This window comes from Scyliorhinus torazame, chromosome 2 (genome assembly GCF_047496885.1).
Source record: "Scyliorhinus torazame isolate Kashiwa2021f chromosome 2, sScyTor2.1, whole genome shotgun sequence".
Lineage (NCBI taxonomy): Eukaryota > Metazoa > Chordata > Chondrichthyes > Carcharhiniformes > Scyliorhinidae > Scyliorhinus > Scyliorhinus torazame.
Window position 1 is genome coordinate 199,365,386 of NC_092708.1, and position 17,687 is coordinate 199,383,072.

General features: G+C 52.6%; 1 protein-coding gene across 8 annotated transcripts in view; it reads right to left on the bottom strand.

The window, feature by feature from the left end:
- LOC140395077 (uncharacterized) overlaps positions 1 to 17,687 on the bottom strand; it is a 659,825-nt gene that overhangs the window by 396,222 nt on the left and 245,916 nt on the right. For all 8 annotated transcript variants that reach the window (XM_072482474.1, XM_072482512.1, XM_072482492.1 and 5 more), the window contains one exon: positions 15,473 to 15,583. In XM_072482474.1, the coding sequence (XP_072338575.1) occupies positions 15,473 to 15,583 (111 nt within the window). The remainder of the gene's footprint in view (positions 1 to 15,472; positions 15,584 to 17,687) is intronic.

Consider the following 17,687-nt stretch of genomic DNA (forward strand, 5'->3'; position numbering starts at 1 on the left):
GCACGGAGAGTTTTATACATCCCGATACGGTAAGACGCTGTTCCCTTCCGATCCACCCAAGTAATCAAAAACATTTTCTGGCGGCAGGGTCCCATTCTGTAGAGATAAAAGGGTTGCATCGCGAACCTCATGGTGCAGGGGAGCGAGTTCAAGAACTACCAGCTTTACGTCCTTCCCCACCTCTGCGCTGCCCCACTGCTGGGATTGGATTTTCAGTGAAACCTCCAGAGTTTAACGTTTAAATTCGGCGGCCCTAAACCCCCACTCACTATCTGCAGCCTCGCGACCCTCAAGGTCGATCCGCCTTCCCTGTTCATGAACCTCACCCCGGATTGCCACTAGGAGCAGACGGTACAGCGCCCAGGACCGATCTTTTTTCCGGTCAGAAGTCCAACGGCTGCTGAAGGAAGGCATAATCCAGGCCAGCAATACTCCCTGGAGAGCCCAGGTGGTAGTTGTAAAGACCGGGGAGAAGCAGAGGATGGTCATAGACTATAGACAAACCATCAACAGGTACACGCAGCTGGATGCGTACCCTCTCCCCCGCATATCCGACATGGTCAATCGGATTGCACGGTACAAGGTCTTTTCCACGGTGGACCTTAAGTCTGCCTATCACCAGCTCCCCATCCGCAAATACACTGCTTTTGAAGCAGATGGGCGGCTCTATCACTTTTTAAGGGTTCCATTCGGCGTCACTAACGGGTCTTCCAACGGGAGATGGACCGAATGGTTGACCGGTACGGTTTGCGGGCCACGTTCCCATACCTCGACAACATCACCATCTGTGGCCACGACCAGCAGGACCACGACGCCAACCTCCGCAAATTCCTCCAGACCACGAACGCCCTGAATCTCACATACAACAGGGAGAAATGCATGTTTAGCACTGACAGTCTAGCCATCCTCGGCTACGTAGTGCAAAATGGAGTTATAGGCCCAGATCCCGAACGCATGCGCCCCCTCATGGAGTTCCCCCTCCCCCACTGCTCCAAGGCCTTGAAACGCTGCCTTGGCTTTTTCTCCTATTACATCCAGTGGGTCCCCAACTACGCGGACAAGGGCCGTCCGCTAATCAAGTCCACGGTTTTTCCCCTGTCTACAGAGGCCCTCCAGGCCTTCAGCCGCATCAAAGCGGATATCGCAAAGGCCACGATGCATGCGATCGACGAGTCACTCCCCTTCCAAGTCGAGAGCGACGCGTCCGACGTAGCTCTGGCGGCCACCCTCAACCAAGCGGTCAGTTCTTTTTACGCACCCTCCACGCTTCAGAAATCCGCCACTCCTCAGTGGAAAAAGAGGCCCAGGCCATAGTGGAAGCTGTGTGGCATTGGAGGCATTACCTGGCCGGTAGGCGATTCACTCTCCTCACTGACCAACGGTCCGTTGCCTTCATGTTCGATAATGCACAGCGGGGCAAGATCAACAACGACAAGATCTTGCGGTGGAGGATCAAACTCTCCACCTATAACTATGAGATCTTGTATCGTCCTGGAAAGCTGAACAAGCCTTCCGATGCCCTATCCCGCGGCACATGTGCCAACGCACAAGTGGACCGTCTCCGGACCCTCCACGAGGACCTCTGCCACCCGGGGGTCACTCGGTTCTATCACTTCGTAAAGACCCGCAACCTGCCCTACTCCATCGAGGGGGTCAGGACCGCCACCAGGAACTGCCAAATCTGCGCAGAGTGCAAGCTGCATTTCGACCGGCCAGAGAGGGCGCACCTGATAAAGACTTCCCGCCCCTTTGAGCGCCTCAGTCTGGACTTCAAAGACCCCCTCCCCTCCACCGACCGCAACACGTACTTCCTGAACGTGATTGACGAGTACTCCCGGTTCCCTTTCACCATCCCCTGTCCTGACATGACCGCAGCCACGGTCATTAGAGCCCTCGGCACCATCTTTACACTGTTCGGTTTCCCCGCCTCCATACATAGCGATAGGGGGTCCTCCTTCATGAGTGACGAACTGTGTCAATTCCTGCTCAGCAAGGGCATCGCCTCGAGCAGGATGACCAGTTACAACCCCCGGGGGAACGGTCAGGTAGAGAGGGAGAACGGTACGGTCTGGAAGACCGTCCTGCTGGCCCTACGGTCCAGAAGTCTCCAAGTTTCCCGTTGGCAGGAAGTCCTCCCGGACGCCCTCCACTCCATCCGGTTGCTGCTGTGTACAACAACGAATCAAACACCTCACGAACGCCTCCTTGTCTTCCCTAGGAAGTCCTCCTCCGGAACATCACTTCCGACCTGGCTGGCAGCCCCGGGACCCATCCTGCTCCGAAAGCATGTGCGGACGCACAAATCGGACCCGTTGGTCAAGAGGGTTCATCTCCTCCACGCGAACCCTCAATACGCCTATGTGGCGTACCCAGACGGCCGACAGGACACGGTCTCCCTGCGGGACCTGGCACCCGCCGGAGCTCCACACACACCCCCAACACCAGTCACACCCTCTGGAGCTCCACCCCCCCCCCCAACACCAATCACCCCCTCCCTCCCACCGGCGCACCCCACAGCCGCCCCCTTCCCGGGTGGATCGGTCCTTCCCCCAGCCCCGAATAGGGGTATTGGAGCGGGAAGAGGCATTGCGACGCTCCCAGAGACGACGGGGCCCGAACCAGCGCCTGCATCAGCACTGGGGCTAAGACGATCGGCGAGGACGACCAGGGCACCCATTCGACTCATCGAGTCAGTATAGTAAAGCAAGAAATGCCTCTGTAAAAAGTTTTTTTGGGTTGCCCAGTAAAAGCGTCATTGTAAGTAGTACTAGTAGTTGATATCGGAGCAGAGCCGCCGTGTTAGCGGCATCCTAGGTACCCACTCTGTAAACCCCTACCACCATACGGCCCACTACCCCGCCGGGTTCTTTTTTAACAAGGGGTGAATGTGGTGGTATGTATTAGGGGTGTTAAGGTACCCTGCGATGCCGAGAGGCTATTGGTGGATAGATGCTGGGTCCCGACTGGTCAGCCACCTGCTGGCTCCACCTGGTAAGGAGGAGTATAAGAGCTCGGGTTCTCCCAGCAGCCGCATTCTGTAACTGTGCTGCTGGGGAACAAGTCTGCGTAATAAAGCCATTGTTCGACTCCTCCTCATCTCGTCTCGTGATTGATTGTGCAACATGGGAAAGAGCCAGCCGCCCACCAAGAAGGCCAACAAGGACGAGGGAAAGGGAAACCTTGACCTCAGAGCCGGCAGCCACATAAGGTAGCACAGAAATGGGAAGGGCAGACCCCACGGAAGTCTCAGCGTGGACCGAGCTGCTGATGGTCAAGCTCATGGGCTTCATTACCGCCAAGCTCCAGAGGCACAAAGAGGAGCAGAAAAAAGACTGTGGCAGCCGTTGAGATAGTGGTGACGATGGTAACGACACCCATGAGGGAGGCGATGGCCAAAATGGAGCTGGAGGCCCAGGAATCCAAGATGAGAGACTTGGAGAAGCCGTCAAAGACCAAGGAGACAGGATCACGGAATTGGAGACCCAAGTGGCGAGCATGATCAAGTTTCAGACGGGCCTAAGGGAGAAAGTCAACTCTCAAGAAGATTGGTCTCGACGGCAAAACTTGAGAATCGTGGAGCTGCCAGAGATGATGGAGAAACCCACGGAATGCATCTCAGAGATGTTTGGAAAACAAAGAGGGCTTCCCCAAGCCCCTGGAGGTGGACCGTGACCGTAGGTCACTTCGACAGCGGCCCAGAGCCGGAGAACCTCCACGGGCGATGATTGTGAAGTTCCACAAGTACCAAGATAAGGAACAGATCCTGAGATGGCCGAAAAGTGGGAGAGGGTGCAAGTGGGAGGGACATCCCATCCGCTTGTACCAGGACATTGGGGCAGACCAGGCAACATGCCAGGCCGAATTTAACAGCGGCAAATCCGCTCTCTACAAGAGCAAGGTGCGGTTTGGCATGCTCTACCCTGCCAGGTTATGGGTCACATACCAGACAAACTACTTCAACACCCTGAGAAGGCCAACACATTTGTCCAGGACAGCAATTTAGGCAGACAGTAAGAGTGAGCATGGAAAAGAAGGTGGAGTACGAAGGCCAAGGGAAAGAAAGATAGGAAAGAATGCAGATAGAGAGGCGGAGATGATGGGGGTGGAGGGGGTGGGGGGGAGTTAGACAGGGGTTAAACAGGGGAACCAGATCGAGAAGGAAACCGCCACATGAGCAAGTATGCTGGTGTTTGGAAGTATGGTGAATGAGGAGGCCACGTCGCTCCTCCAGGGAAGAGGAAGTAGAACCGAGGGGAAGGTACCAGGAGGGGGAAACACAAGGGAAAGGGAGAGAGGGCTGGTTGCAACAGGCTACATGGTGAGAAAACAGAAGCAATTGCTGACCATTTTGAATGGCACGAGAACGAGGGCAGGCCCATCAGATGGGCCAGACCCACAAGATGAATATGGCTAACTCCACAGGAGGTGGGGGGGAGGGTGCGCGCGGGGGGGTGCGTCACATAGTTACATGGAACGTGAGAGACCTCAACTAGCCGGAGTAGGCATCCAGAGTCATCGCCCATCTTAAGAGTCTGAAGGTGGACGTAGCCTTCCTACAGGAAACACACAAGAGGGGGAGAGACAAACAGTGGGTAAGGAAGGGCTGGGTGGGACAAATGTTTCCCTCGTGTTTTAATACCAGGATGAGCGGGGTGGGGTAGCCATATTAGTTAGCATGACAGTCTCATTTACAGCGATGAGTAATTTTGGTAAATATATACTCCTCGAACTGGGTCGACGCAGAATTAGTCAAGAAAACAATGGGTGAAATCCAGGAATTGGACACCATTGATTAACCATGAGGGGGCAACTTTAACTGTGTGCAGACCCGATGTTGGACAGATCTAACCGAAGGACAGGTAATGTGTCAGGCTTGGCACATGAACTGAGCATCTTCATGGAGCAGGCCGGGGTGGTGTGACCTGTGGAGGTTCCACCACCCTGGGGAAAAATAATTCTCCTTCTCCCACGTTCACAAGGCCTACTCACGGATTGTCTTTTTTGTGGCAGGGAAGAGGGTGCTTCAAGGGTTAACGAAGGTGGAGTGCTCCACCATTGTAATCTCCAACCATGCGCCACATTACATCAACGTGTGGTTAGAGAAGTGATGGGCCCAAAGTCCCCCATGGAGGCGGGATGCAGCCCTCCTCACCAATAATGAATTCAACACTAAAATATCCCATGCCATCAACGATTATGTCCTGGAACCAAAACAGGGAAGTCTCACCCACCACGTTCTGGGAGTCACTGAAGGCGGTGATCAGGGGGATATTATAACCTTAGGGACGGGAAGGAAAGGGAAACCAATCAGCGACTGATCGACTCCATATTGGAGGTGTATCAGCGATACTCCACGGCCCCAACCGTGGAACTGCTGGTGGAAAGGAAGAAGCTGCAGATGGAATCTGACCTGCTCTCCACATGGAAGTCAGTCATCAGCTCCACCAGGCACGGGGTCTTTTGCAAACATGGAGGCAAAGCCAGCCCAATGCTGGCACACCAGCAAGAAAGCAGGCTGCCGTGAAAGAGAGATAGCGCAGATCAGGGACAGTAACGGTCGGATAGTAGTGGACCCAAACGCATGGTTGGCACCATCTGCTACTGCACGCGGTTGGACTCCTCCAATAGCACCTTGCCACGATGGCCAATGCCTGGGTAATGCTGCCGACTCTGTCAATCATGGCCCGCTGTGACTGGGCCAGGCTCTCAAGTGCTGCTGCTATGTCTAGGTCGCTCTCGCACATGGCTGCCTACGACAAGGCAGCCCGATCCTTGGCTGCCTCTTACAGGGCAGCCTTACCCTTGGCTGCCTGTGACAGGGCAGCCCTATCCTTCGCTTCGGACACCGCCTGAACCAATTTCCCCAGGTCTTGGACATCTTGACCCATGGTTGAAACCCCCTCCACCATGGCCTCCACCTCGGACGCCACCTGTGCGGTGTTGGCCTAAGTGGCACGCATAGTCGGCACCACTTTCTGCAGCTGAACGCAATTGGACTCCTCCAACAGCACTTGCAGGTACTGGATGCTCGCCGACAACCCCTCATGCAGTTCCTGGCTCTGAGACTGCATCTCCACTACAGATGGGACCATCCTTTCCAGAAACCTGAAACACATCTAGACGGCAGACAGGAATCGGCCATCTGGCCCCCCTACAACCCATGATTCCTACCTCCACCTGAACGTGTGTGGTGCGCACCAGATAGTGTCCCAGGAGCCGTTTCATGATAATGTCCAACCCGGCATCCAGCAGGGTCTCCATTTCAGCGTCGGTGAAATGGGGTGAGTGTCTCTGGGATGGTGGAGGGATTTGGAATCAGTTGTGACGGAAAGTCGGTGTCTTCCACGGACCCGAGCTGGTGTGTCAAGGGGCGCAATTAGAGGGTTCCCACTGCTGTCCTTGTCCTCGCTGCTCCCCACTTGTGGTTCTGGTTGTGTCAAGAGCGTAGGGCAGCAGAAGGGCCCACGCCATCACCAAGAGCTCCTGCAAGACACAAGACGAATGCCTGATTGCATCACAGGTTGGGGGGTAGTGGGGGTGTGTGGAGGCAGGGGATAATGTGTGGGGAGGGGGGATTAATGGGGGAATGTAGGGGGAGGGGATGGTGGTGAGAGAGGGTGTGGGAGGGGAAAGTGGTGGTAGAGGGGGGTATGGGGCGATGGTGCTGGTGGAGAGGGACTGTGGGGAGATGGTAGTGGTGGAGAGGGGGTGTGGTGGGAGGTGAGTGCGTGGGGGCGCCATTTTGAACTGAGCGAGATGTCCACGAGGGCCACCATCTGCAATAAACACAGGTTCGCACCGGCAGGGATGGACGATACATTTGGGACATGGGAAGAGGACAGAAGAACATGTATATGGACAACAGCCTTGCGACCTTGGAGGAACTCACGAAAGGGAACAAGCTCAGATATCGGCAGCTACATAACTTTCTCCGCAAGAAGACAAAACAGTTGCCCCAAAGACCCACGCACACACTCCTGGACTGGTTAGGGGATGACATGTGGGGTGACATATACAGGAGTCTCACGGAACAGGTTAGGACTCCACTGGACGAGACCAGACGAAGTGGGGAGAGGAACTGGGCATGGAGATAGGGGGAGAACTCTGGATCGAGGCACTGCAGAGATTGAACTCCACCTCCTCCTGCGCTGGGCTAAGCCTGATGCAGCTCAAGGTGGTCCACAGAGCACACCTCACCAAGACACGCATGAGTGTCTTCTTCCCGTAGGTGGAGGACGGGTCTGAAAGGTGCTGGGCGGGTCTGGCCAACCACACCCACATGTTCTGTTCATGCCCCAGACTCAGGGAATTCTGGATGATATTCTTCAAGGCTATGCCCAAGGGGATGGGCGTTGAGATGGAGCCGTGCCCCTCTGTGGCAGTCTTCGGGGTATCAGAGCACCCAGAGCTATGGACAGGAAAAGAGACGGACACCCTGGCCTTCAGTTCACTGATCACCAGGTGGAGACTTCTGCTGGATGGAAGTCGGCGGCACCGCTCAGGACCTTGGAATGGCTCACAGACCTGGCCGAATTCCTGAGGGTGGAAAAATATTAAATTCAAAATAAGAGGGTTCTGTTTGCAACCAGAGATTCCACACCACAGGAGCAAATTCCCAAACTTATACAGGGACCTGTTTGTAACCAGCAGCCAGTCGGTTGCGGTGGCGGGGTAGGGGCGGGTGGGGGTGGGGTTGGAGAGATAGCTAGTGGGGAGGGAAAGGGGACAGGAGGGGGGAACTGAAAAGGGGGGGGGGATAGGAGCAGCCACCCAGAGAGAGGAGAGCTAGAGAAGGATAGGGAAGGAATGAGGAGAAGGGACATCTGTTGGAGGAAGCACAGGTCTCCCATATATGGGGAGAAACAGGGGTAACAAGCAGACCTACCCCCCCTCTGAAGACCAAGGGGGAGGGTGACTTCCCCGCCCCTCCCACCCAATCGAATGAAGGCTACAGACAAAAGAGGGGAGAAACCCCAAACACACCAGGGTACTAAAGGGAGAAACGAGAAACAACTCGTACCGCTAAGCGACAGAGACCTGGGGTGGGATTCTCCGACCCCCCGCCGGGTCGGAGAATCGCCGGGGTCTGGCGTGAATCCCGCCCCCGCTGGTTGCCGAATTCTCCGGCACCAGAGATTCGGTGGGGGCGGGAATCGCGCCGCGCCGGTTGGCGGCCCCCCCCAGCGATTCTCTGGGCCGAAGTCCCGCTGCTGAAATGCCTGTCCCGCCGGCGTGGATTAAACCACCTCTCTTACCGGAGGGACAAGGCGGCGCGGGCGGGCTCCGGTGTCCTGAGGGGGGCGCGGGGCGATCTGGCCCCGGGGGGGTGCCCCCATGGTGGCCTGGCCTGCGATCGGGGCCCACCGATCCGCAGGCGGGCCTGTGCCGGGGGGCACTCTTTTCCTTCTGCCTTCGCCATGGTCTCCACCATGGCGGAGGCGGAAGAGACCCGCTCCACTGCGCATGTGCATGGATGCCGTGAGCGGCCGCTGACGCTCCCGCGCATGCGCCGCCCGGCAATGTCATTTCCGCGCCAGCTGGCGGGGCACCAAAGGCCTTTCCCGCCAGCTGGCGGGGCGGAAATCAGTCTGGCGCGGGCCTAGCCCCTCAAGGTTAGGGCTCGGCCGCTCGAGATGCGGAGGATTCCGCACCTTTGGGGCGGCGCGATGCCGGACTAATTTGCGTCGTTTTTGGCGCCGGTCGGCATACATCACGCCGATTATGGAGAATTTCGCCCGACTCTTCTGAAGTTCGAACATTGTTCTATAAATGTAAATACTATCCAGCATTAGAGCCCCAGCCACAGTTATGGTGACAAGGAGGGGCACGAGGCTGGCTGTTCAAACCTATGTTGTTATATGTTACTTCATGTGTGAAACACAGTTTTTTTCCCCCTCTTCTTTCTTTGTTTATTCTTTTATTTCTTATAAATTTACAGTACCCTATTCATTTTTTCCAAGTGAGGGGCAATTCAATGTGGTCAATCCACCTACCCTGCACATCTTTGGGTTGTAGGGGTGAAACCCACGCAGACATGGGGAGAATGTGCAAACTCCACACGGACAGTGACCCAGAGCTGGGATCGAACCCAGGTCCTCAGCATTGTGAGGCAGCAGTGCTAACCACTGCGCCCCTGTACCACCGTGCTGCCCTTTCTTTGTTTATTCTGTAATTGTTACTTTAAATACCAATAAAAATATTTTTAAAAGTATAGAAATTTTTCCGTTAAATATTTCCCACAATTTCAAAAGTTTCAAATGACAATGGGGAAGCTGCATAAGCATATAAGATAGAAGGACATGGATGGTTATGCTGATGAGACGTACATGAGGAAAGGTGGAATGAAACTTAAATGGAGCATAAACATTGGTAGGGGCTGGTCAGACTGAATGAGTTGTTACTATTCTGTGTAACCCAAGAAGCAAGTTGAGGTGAAGTTGTTCTCAAGGAAGATTGTGACAAAATGCAAGAATATGTGAATAAATGTATATAGTAGGAGTTTAAATGACAAAGGAACATGAATTTGTATTCAAACCAATACAAACCCTTAACTAATAATGTTTTTGTCAATTAAGGGGCAATTTAGCGTGGCCAAGCCACCTACTCTGCACATCTTTGGGTTATGGGGGTGAGACCCACGCAGACACGGGGAGAATGTGCAAACTCCACACGGACAGTGACATGGGACTAGGGTCGAACGCAGGTAATCGGCGCCGTGAGGTCACAGTGCTAACCACTATTAATAATTTTTTTAAGCATCTCGTCACACTCACACTGTTTTTCCATTTGGGGACTAGTGGGCAAAATTATTCCTGAGCTGATTATCAACCCGTCGAACTGAATTATAAACACTCCTTATGTGGTCAACATGTCCTGGTGTTGGACTTGAGCCCAAAGTTTCTGGGCCAGAGGTAGGCACAATCCACTGTACTAAAATACTTTCCCAGTTTACTAATTAATATTACACCTCAAGTTGTTCTGTAAGTTCGAGAACAATATTATTAGAAACATAGAATTCCATGCAGTACAGAAGGAGGACATTCGGCCCATCGAGTCTGCTCTGAACATACAGTCCCCTGCCCTATCCTTGTGACCGCTTAACCCACCTAAACATTGGCAATTTAGCATGGCCAATCCACCTAATCTTCACATCTTTTGACTGTGGGAGGAAACTGGAGCACCTGAAGGAAACCCTCGCAGACATGGGAGAATGTGCAAACGCCACAGTCACCCGAGGTCAGAACCGAACCTGGATCCCTGGCACTGTGAGGCAGCAGTGCTAACCATTGTGCAGCCCATATTACTTGCTATCGATAAAGAAATATTATATACATGCGGCTGGATTCTCTGTTTCTAAGACTAAGTGTTGACGCCAGAGCAGGATTTGTAGACTTCTACGACAACAAAACTGGTGCTGCACCGGGACCAATTTACAAAGAACAAAGAACAAAGAAAAGTACAGCACAAGAACAGACCCTTCGGCCCTCCAAGCCTGCGCCGACCATGCTGCCCGTCTAAACTAAAATCTTCTACACACTTAGCGACCGCTGAGGGGCTAGCATCGGCGCTACATGGAACACAATTGATTCCAGTGAGAAATGAATTGGCCGGGTCCGTGATTTACACTCAGGAAGCTGACAAGCTATATACACACTTCACTCCCCGCACACTCTCATCCCAGCCAACACGGTGACACTGGTTGCACTGGAAGCACCCACACCGTTGATGGGTCGGCTGGGACCAGGGTGCAAATAGGGGGACTGCCCTAAATTCACAGTGGGCAGTCAGTGGCATGCGTAGCCGCATGGCTGCCTTTTCGGCTGTGGCAATAGTGTTTCATGTCCTTCCACCCCGACCCCACAGCCCACCTACTGGCCACATCCCGCTACGCCCCCCAGCCCTGGCAGAAGCCCCCCAGTAGTGGCATGACTGTCAGCAAACTATAGCAATGTTGGATGCTTTCCGTACCCTCTCTCTCTCCCTCATCAGCAAGTTTCGCAATTTTTAAAAGCACAAGTGAACTTCGCCATCAGAAATTTGTCCCAGTGGAGGCGGAGAATCGCAAGGTCCTGGAGAATACCGGTCGGGCCCACTAATGATATGCCAGTGGTGTTTACTGTACATGCATTCTGGAATGCATTAACGCCACTGTCAAGGTGACGGAGAATTGTGATTTCCACACGATTTCGGCATCAAAGTCAATTCTCCACCCAATGGCATTTTCCCATTCTGGCATTCGCCAACAGAGAATCCCACCCATGGAACTACAGTGTGTTGGGACAACAGTAGTTGGGAGTTTGTGGACTATGAGATTGTTCCAGATTTTAAAAAATTATCTCGCTGGTTAGGCCAACATTTATTCCCCATCTCATTGCCCTCGGGAAGGTGGGGGTGAGCCGCCTTTCTGAACTGCTGAAGTCCCTGAGGTGCAGATACACCCACGGTGCTGTTAAGGAGGGAGGTCCAGGATTTGACACAATGACAATGAAGGAATGGCGATATATTTCCAAATCAGGATAGTGTGAGGCATGGAGAAGAACTTGAGTGATGCTCCCACGCATCTGCTTTGCTTGTCCTCCTAGGTGTTGTGTTGGGTGTTCTGGTTCACAAACAAGCCAACAATGCTGGAAGTGGTGTAACGCTATTTTATTAACTGTTCAACTATGCTAACATACTGTAAACGTGGGTATAAGCAATACCAGCTTAACTGTGGACCCTTTCCTATCACTAGCTATGGTGAGGCACTCAACACATGGTGAATGTCTGTGATGCAGGCTGTGAGCTCTGTGCTCTGAGCTGGCTGCTGCTAGAATGAGCGGGAACTCTCCTGTCTCCTGTCTTTATAGTGCTTGTGCTCTCACTGGTGATTGGTTGCGGTGTTGTGTCTGCTGGTTGGTCCTACTGCATGTCCATCAGTGTGTGTGTGTGATTGCACCATAATGTACTGATGTATATTATGACACTAGGAAGTAAAAATCATGGCAGTGGAGGATGCTGTTGATGGAACCTTGGTGAGTTGCTGCAACTCATATTGCACATGGTACACATTTCTGCCACTGTGTGTTGATGGTGGGGGGAGTGGATGTTAAACATGGTAGATGTGGTGCCAATCAGGTGGGCTGCTTTGTCCTGGATGTTATTGAGATTCTTGCATGTTGATGGAGCTGGACTCATCCAGGCATGTGGAAAGTATTCATTCACACTCCTGACTTGTGCCTTGTAGATGGTGGGAAGGCTTTGGGGAGTTAGGAGATGAGTTGTTCGCTGAAGAATTCCCAACCTCTGGCCTGTTCTTGCAGCTTCAGTATTTATATGGCTAGTCCAAGTCATTGCCTGGCACCTGCGTGGCACAAATGTTACTTGCCACTTGTCAGGCCAAGCCTGAATGCCTTTGTCCTGATACATATGGCACATTGTCATGGTTGGAGCAAATGTTGCTGCCTTGGGTCACTCCAGCTTAGGGCCACTGAAATTGAGTGTGAACTAGAGAAACTCTACTCCTGAGGGGGGGAGGAATATTTGGGTAGTTTTCTCCAGGTTACAATCACACCTCAGGGGAAAGCAAGGCGCAGGAAGCAGAGTGTATGAAGGTCATTCAGGACAGGGCAATTATTTCCATACTTGGGATATGAATAGTGTCCTTTGCATTTGCAACTGGGAATCAGGAAGGTTTATTGCCGACCTGGTGCAAAGCTCAAGAACAGCTGGGTACAACTGGAGCAGAACTTGGAAAGGGAGTGGGAAATTGTCCTGGTCCATGTCAGGACCAATGAGATAGGAAGGAAAAGGGGGGATATCCTGATAAAGCATTTCCAAAATTAAGAACCAAATGAAAAGCAGGACCTGGTGTGTGGTGAGACCCAAGCTATGTGCTAATTGGCTTGGTTTAGGAAGACCAGAAGGATGAATGTGTGTCTGAGAGATAGGTTTGGGGAAGAAGGGTTCCATTGCATGAGTCACTGGCACCTAAACTGGGGCAGGAAGGAGATGCACCACTGGAACTGAACAGAAAGGGTAATTAGGATTGTAGATAAGACTTCAAAATAGTGAGGGGGGGGCTCTGTCGGTACAACCTAGTTTGGTGGGGAGAGTGAAAGCTGATCTGGCAAGGTGGGATGGTCTCCCCCTCTGTCACTGGCAGGTCGGGTATAGGCGGTTAAAATAAATGTGCTGCCACGATTCCGGTTTATTTTTCAATGCCTGCCGATTTTCCTGCCAAAGGCATTTTTTAGAGAGATTGAAGGGATGATTACCTCGTTCATATGGGGAGGGAAGGTGGCCAGAATTAAAAGGTGCTACTGCAGAGACCAAGGCGGGCAGGGGGGTTTGGGTCTTCCGAACCCGATGTATTATTACTGGGCGGCGAATGTGGAGAAGGTACGGAGCTGGGTCAGGGGGGTTAACTCCCAATGGATCAGAATGGAGGAGAGTTTGGGTAGGGGGTCGGGATTGAAAGCGCTAGCAACAGTGCCGCTCCCAATGAGTATCTCTGGGGAGATACTCAGGGAGTCCGGTAGTAATAGCTCCGTTGGGAATTTGGAGGCAGTTTCAACAGCACTTCGGGTTGGGGGCAGGGTCAAGGGAAATGCCGAATCGGGGAACCATAGATTTGAGCCAGGGAAGTGGGATGGAAATTTTCGGAGATGGGAGGAGAAAGGAATTAGGACACTAAAAGATTTATTTCTTAGGGGTTGTTTTGCGGGATTGAAGGAGCTGGGAGTGAAGTATGGGCTGGAGCAGGGGGAAATATTTAGATACATGCAGGTTCAAGACTTTGCCAGAAAGGAGATACAGAGCTTCCCAGTGGAGCCGGCCTCCACATTGCTGGAGGAGGTGCTGACGACAGGGGGACTGGAGAAGGGGGTAGTATCGGCGGTTTACGGGGCTATTTTGGAAGAGGAGAAGGTGCCACTAGAAGGGATCAAGGCAAAGTGGGAGGAAGAGGTGGGAGAGGGTATGGAGGAGGGGTTCTGGTGTGAGGTGCTCCGGAGAGTGAATGCCTCCACCTCGTGTGTGAGGTTGGGGCTGATACAGCTGAAGGTGGTGTATAGAGCGCACCTTACAAGGGCGAGGATGAGCCGGCTCTTTGAGGGGTAGAAGATGTGTATGAACGTTGCGAGGGGGCCCCCGCAAACCACGTTCATATGTTTTGGTCCTGTCCAAAGCTGGAGGATTACTAGAAGGAGGTGTTTACGGTAATCTCTAAAGTGGTGCACGTGAAACTGGACCCGGGTCCGCAGGTGGCCATATTCAGGGTGTCGGATCAGCCGTGGTTGGAAATGGGCGCGGAGGCAGATGTTGTAGCCTTCACCTTCGCCTGTTAGGGTGGAGATCAACCTCTCTACCCTGTGCCCTGGTGTGGCGGGGGAACCTGCTGGAATTCTTACGCTTGAAAAGGTCAAATTTGAACTGAGGGGAAGGATGGAGGGGTTCTACAATTCATGGGCGTTATTCATTATGCACTTTCGAGAATTGGATCACATCGAACATTAGGGGGGCAGGGAGGGATGGGGGAGATGGACTGTATGTGTTAATGGTGACTATGGGCCTGATTCCTTTTCGTTATTTGCTTATGTTAACATTTGGACTAATGTCTGGGGTTTGGTGGAAGGATGGGATCGTTGTTATTGATATGGGGATTGAGGTTACATTGTTTTTATTGTTGTGTGTACATTTGGGAGAAAATGTGATAAAGGAGGAGAATAAAAAATATATTTTTTAAAAGACTTCAAAATAGTAAAGAAAGGGTTGGGTGGCACAGTGGTTAGCACTGCTGTCTCACAGCGGCAGGGACCCAGGTTTGATTCCGACCTCGGGAGACAGTGTGGAGTTTGCACGTACTCCCTGTGTCTGTATGAGTTTCTTCCGGGTTCTCCATTTTCATCCCACAGTCCAAAGATGTGCGGGTTAGGATTCGCCTTGCTAAATTGGCCCTTAGTATCTAAAGTGTAGGTGGGGTCATGGTGATGGGGGTCAGTGCAGTCTCGATGGGCCGAATGGCCTCCTTCTGAATTGTAATAATTCTATGAGAGATCTGCTGAAAATAATATAATTCTAAAGTTCAAATAAATAGAAGGTTGCGGTAAAGGTCAGACCACAGTAAAAAATTAGAGCGACATAAATGATCAGATATAGTGGTAGAACATAAATATTAATTGACATCTGCTCGCCAAGCTAACCCCTTCCCCAGCAATCTCTACCCAACTTGCTCCCGGCCTGTTGACCCCATCCAATGTTTTTCTGGGGAGTGGGGAAAGGATTTTGGGCTGAAAGAGGACCTCCATCCTCATGTCCATGAAAAGCTCCAACACAAAACACCCAGGATCCGAAGAAACTCTATTAAACTGTGCATGTACAAAATCACAAAGGCACACAAATCCCCACCCTTCAACATCACTGAGTTCCTGTCATTCATTCACTTCATTGTTGGCTTGATTAAATATGCCCCAGATTTGGGAAGTTCAATAATAACCTGATAAGACGTCAGTGACATGGAGAGTTCTCTTTCTGCTGCTAGCTCTGAGTCAATCAGTGCAGGTCCAGCCTGTAGAAGGCTCACATCCACCTGTTTTTCTTTCTCTCCCTGTATTGAAAAATAAATAGACTGCCATTATTGTTAATAATGCTGTACATATTATTCCATTACTCCACTGAATATGGTGAAACAGAAAGCAGTTTGGAGTAATTGTTAATAATGCTGTACATATTATTCCATTACTCCAAACTGCTTTCTAAACTCAACAAGGCGCAACAATGTGACAATAAGAAGCAAAGGTAAATCTGGGTGATTTGATTTTCTTTCAATTCCATCATGGGATGTGGGCATAGCTGGTCAGGCCAGCATTTGATGCTCATCTCTGCCCTTGAATAGCTTGTTCGGCCATTTCAAAGTCAGCCACATTGCTACGGATCTGGATTCAGATGACCCGGTAAGGATGACAGATTTCTCTCCTAAAGATCAGCAAGCCAGATGAGTTTTACAACAATTGACATGTTTTCTTGATCATACTTAGACTTTTAATTCCAGATTTTTATTGAATTCAAATTTCACCACCTTCCGAGGTAGGATTTGAACCTCAGTCCCCAAAACATTACTTTGGATCTCTGGATTACTAGTCCAGCGACAATACTATTATGCCATGGCCTCTCCTTGATTGTGAGGTTGAATGTTTTACCTTTTACTGGCCAAGGAATGTTCACTGTGAATGTATGCCCACCACCGGGGCCACGGGTGAGAGGATGGGGGTTGGGGGGATGGGGGGAGAGATGCGGGGGCGGATCCCACTGTGCCAACCGGGGCCACCGTGTAGCACGGTGGACTTGATCGGGCACGTACCATTCTAACGTGTCGACCTTTCACCCCCTGCAGACAATGGATATTGGAATTCAACCAGCAATGGTGGGCTTCCTGCTGGCTGCCGCAGCCGTGGGGGATGCCCTGCGGCTGTACGAGCGGGCGCTGCTCAAAGAGGAAGAAGTAGCAGCGAAGCGGACAGCAGCAGAGTGAGCAGCAGCGGTGCGTGCAGTAGAGGGGCAGATAGCAATCACCTAGGTTGGAGAGCCAGCTGCCCAACAGGCTGAGGAGGAGGAGGTGCTAAGGAGGCGCCACATGAGGCCTTGTGTGTACCGGCACTGCCTGCCATTCAAGGACCTGCTGGACCGGGCATGCCGTCGAAGCCTCTGACTGAGCAGAGAGACAGTGTGACATATCTGCCAGATGTTGGCACACCTGGAACCATGGGGGCATGGGGGAGGACACCTGTTCCCGTTGGCCATCAAGGTGACAATCGTCTTGAGCTTTTACCCCACGAGGTCCTTCCAGGCACTGAGTGGAGACCTGTCCGGGATCTCACTGAACTCGGTGCACAGATGCATCCACACCGTCACGGAGGCCCTATACGCCCAGGCGGATCAATAAATCTACTTTGATGTGGACCGAGCCCACTAGGATGCCCGGGCAGCAGGGTTCGCCACCATTGCCGGGAACCCCCAGGTCCAGGGTGTGGTTTGCGGGATGCACGTCTCCCTACAAGCACTTGAGGATAACAGGCCACTATAAAGAGGTACCACTCAATGAACGTGCAGCTGGTATGTGATCATCAGCTGCGCATCATACACGTCTGCGCCCGGTACCCGGGCAGTGTGCACAAAGTCTTCATCCCGGCAAACTCAATGATTCCTGACATGTTCGAGACACAGCCCCGGCTGAGGCGTTGGCTCCTGGGTGACAGGGGCTATCCGCTGTGGTCATGGCTGATGCCACCTATCCGGAGGCCACAGACCGATGTGGAGTCACACTACAATGGCGCCCACACAGCAACCAGGGATGTGATCGAGCAATCCGTCGGCCTCCTGAAGATGCGGTTCAGGTGCCTGGATCGTTCTTGAGGGCCCCCCGGTATGATGCTGAGAGGGCCGCTCGCATTGTGGCGGCCTGCTGCGTCCTCCACAACATCACACAGCAGGACTATGTGTTGAAGGAGGAGGATGAACGCCAGGTCTTGTCCGACGAGGAGGATGTGAGGGAGGGCGGGCAGGACATGGAGCCCAGGCAAAGCGGAGTTGGCCAAGAAGAGGGCGACTGTGCCAGCGCCAATGGCGCCGATTCTCCGGTGACCGGAGAATCGGCGGACCGGCGTCGGGGCGGCGTCGCGTGAATTGCCTCCCCCGGGGATTCTCCGACCCTG